At 37.8% G+C, this 3,035-nt stretch overlaps 1 protein-coding gene across 1 annotated transcript; it reads left to right on the forward strand.

Annotated features, from left to right (window-relative positions):
* LOC18609506 (F-box/kelch-repeat protein At1g23390) lies at positions 448 to 1,859 on the forward strand. The gene has a single exon (XM_007044644.2). It carries the CDS (start codon positions 499 to 501, stop codon positions 1,756 to 1,758), a length of 1,260 nt encoding a protein of 419 aa, XP_007044706.2. The 5' UTR covers positions 448 to 498; the 3' UTR covers positions 1,759 to 1,859.

The following is a 3,035-nucleotide window of genomic DNA, read 5'->3' on the forward strand; positions in this document are numbered from 1 at the left end:
TTTTTTCTATTTTCTTTCATTCCTACCAAAAATGAGGAAGGCAAAATAAATTTCTTTCTCTTAGTCTCATCCTTTCTTTCCATTTTCTTTTGTTTCTAACAAAGAGAGCGTGAAAATGACTAGGGCCCCGCTAACAAGAGCTGATGGCAACTGAAATTTGGTGGTTCATGCCTCGAAATCCATATTCGCTGAAGCGGTAGGCGATCGATGGTCCATGCCTCTAATTCATTCAACGATTTCTACTGAATAAAGTTTAGAGTAAAATTCCGAACCAAAAAGGAAAAAAAAATATCTAGCGTTTGGGGACGAGAAAAAAAAGCGGTAGTGCTCAGTTGGCATCGACAGAATTGGCAGGCAATTGTAAATCACAACATTTAACGACATAGAAGGAGTATAGCTAAAAACAGTAATAATAATTTCCATAAATCACATATACTACACGAATAATTAAGCCTAAAATTTATTAAGAGGAAAGCCCAGACATTCTTCTCGTTAAAAATGCCCCCCTTCTGTCCACTCTCACATTATGCTAGTGTCTGTCTATCCACCTTACCCTCCAACATAACAAAGCCTAAATCCCAAAATACTGAAAGAAAGGCAAGGAGAAAGGGACATCATTTCATGATGACTGAAGAGCACAAGGTTGAAGCGGAAACAGAAGCACAAGTTGCAATTCATCCAGATGTCTTGGAAACCATTTTCTCTTACCTTCCTCTCATTCATCTTCTCCCAGCCAGCAGAGTCTCTAAATCCTGGAACGCCGCAGCTTTCTCCTCCCTTCGCTTCAACAAGACCAAACCCTGGCTCATTGTCCACACTCAGAACATCCGTGCTCCTCACGCCACCACCGCCATCGCTTACGACCCGCGCTCCGAGGTCTGGCTCCAAATTCACCAAAATCTGCCCACTAGACACGTTTCAGCCCTACGTTCCTCCAACTCCACGCTCCTATACGTTCTTATCCCCTCCAAGTTCTCCTTCTCCATCGACCCTTTCCATCTGACGTGGCGCCATGTGAAACCACCCGCAGTCTGGCGCACCGACCCCGTCGTCGCATTGGTCGGCCACCGCATAGTCGTCGCTGGCGGAGCCTGCGACTTCGAGGATGATCCGTTGGCGGTCGAAATCTACGACATCAACACTCGCACTTGGGAAAAGAGCGAGTCCATGCCAGCCACCCTAAAGGGCTCGGCAGCCTCGACGTGGCTCTCCGTTGCCGCCAATACAAAAACAATGTACGTAATGCAGAAAATGTCCGGTGTTACGCACTCTTTTAACCCCAGTTCTAAGATCTGGTCTGGACCGTACAATCTGCGTCCTGATCGGAACATTTACTTTTCCGTGATAAGGTTTCGTGTGGACAGCCTGATTATGTTGGGGTTTCTCGGAGATCCCGAGAATCCGAATGGTATGAAAGTCTGGGAATTAAGCGGGGAATCGTTGGAGTTTTGTAAAGAAATAGGGATGATGCCAAAGGAGCTGGTGGAGAAACTGAAAGGAGAGGGACCAAGCTTTAGTTCGGTAATAGTAAATTCCATGGCGGATATTTTCTGCATATATAATCCTGAAGAGCCAGAGGAATTGGTGGTGTTTGAGGTTGGCCACAAAGGGCTGTGTCGGTGGGGGAGTTTGAAAAATGCGGCGGTGAGTGATCGAGGCATGGTGGCGGAGAGGATGGTGCTTACGTGCTCTGACGTGGGGTTAGGTGATTTAGGAAGAGCGGTGTGGTCCGGACAGGGAAGTTTCACTGTTATTTAAATGTTAATGACTGGCTTTTACATTTGAAGAAATTGTGAGAAACAATCTTTTTTTTATAAAGATATTTTAAAAATAATCATTAAAAAAAATTTAATTATTTTTAATCATATTTAATCATGACTTGATAAAAATGTCTTTTAAATTATAAATTATTTTAAATAAATTAAACAATTCGTCACAATTTTTTTTCATTTGTGTTTCGGATTTCTCTCTCTCACCATCCCACTCTTTCAAATTTTATCGATTTCTCTCTTCTGCATTCGTCTGCTATGCTTTCGATTTCTCTCTCTTGAGTTTTCATATTTCTCTTTCTTTCTCTTTCAAGACACCAAGCAATGGTTTTGACGTGCTTGAATTGGTGGCTATTTGAAAATTTTGATTTTTAGATATTTTAGATAAAACTAAAATGGTATAAATAATCACAAATGTATGAAATAGCTTTTAATTAAATCAATTCGGGACCTAGATACCAATAAACTCAAAATTTTGAAATTTATAAACCTAGGTTTTCAAAATAATCTTTTTTAGTTTTAGTCAAAATAGGTGTTTTAGATAATAAAAAATTTGTATTTTGATTTATGAAAATATATTAGAAACACTTTAATCGATGTCAAATTGTCAAAAAAATGAAAAGAGTTGAGAGGATTTGAAGTTTTGGTTCGTAAGTACAAACAACATTTTAGGCATTAAAGTGTAACAAAATGTTTTTGAATATGTCGTGTAACAATAATATTTTTTCAACATAACGTGTAATAACAATATTCTTTTTCAATATAACATGTAACAATCTTTTTTAACCATGACGTGTAACATGTTTTTGTACATAGAATGTAACAACAAGATTTTTTTTCAACATAGCATGTAACAACCTAACCATGGCTTGTTACATATTTTTGTACATAGCGTGTAACAACTTAACAATGACGTGTAATAACCTAACCATGGCTTGTCACATATTTTTGTACATAGCGTGTAACAATCTAACCATGACGTGTAACAACCTAACCATGACTTGTCACATATTTTTGTACATGACGTGTAACATGTTTTTGTACATGGCGTGTAACATCATAGTGTGTAATTTCATTAAAGGTTATTTTGTCCAACTTGACTAAAACTAATTAAAATTATAAAAAGAGATATTTTTTAAAACATTTTATCTTTAAGAATTATTTTTTAAAATGCCCATTTACATTTTTACAATTGTTCTTTGATGTTATGAACTTTTGATATGAATCAATTTGGGGGCAGTGGATTTTGTATAGAATCAATAATCT

The sequence above is a fragment of the Theobroma cacao genome, chromosome 2, assembly GCF_000208745.1.
Source record: "Theobroma cacao cultivar B97-61/B2 chromosome 2, Criollo_cocoa_genome_V2, whole genome shotgun sequence".
In the NCBI taxonomy this organism is placed as follows: domain Eukaryota; kingdom Viridiplantae; phylum Streptophyta; class Magnoliopsida; order Malvales; family Malvaceae; genus Theobroma; species Theobroma cacao.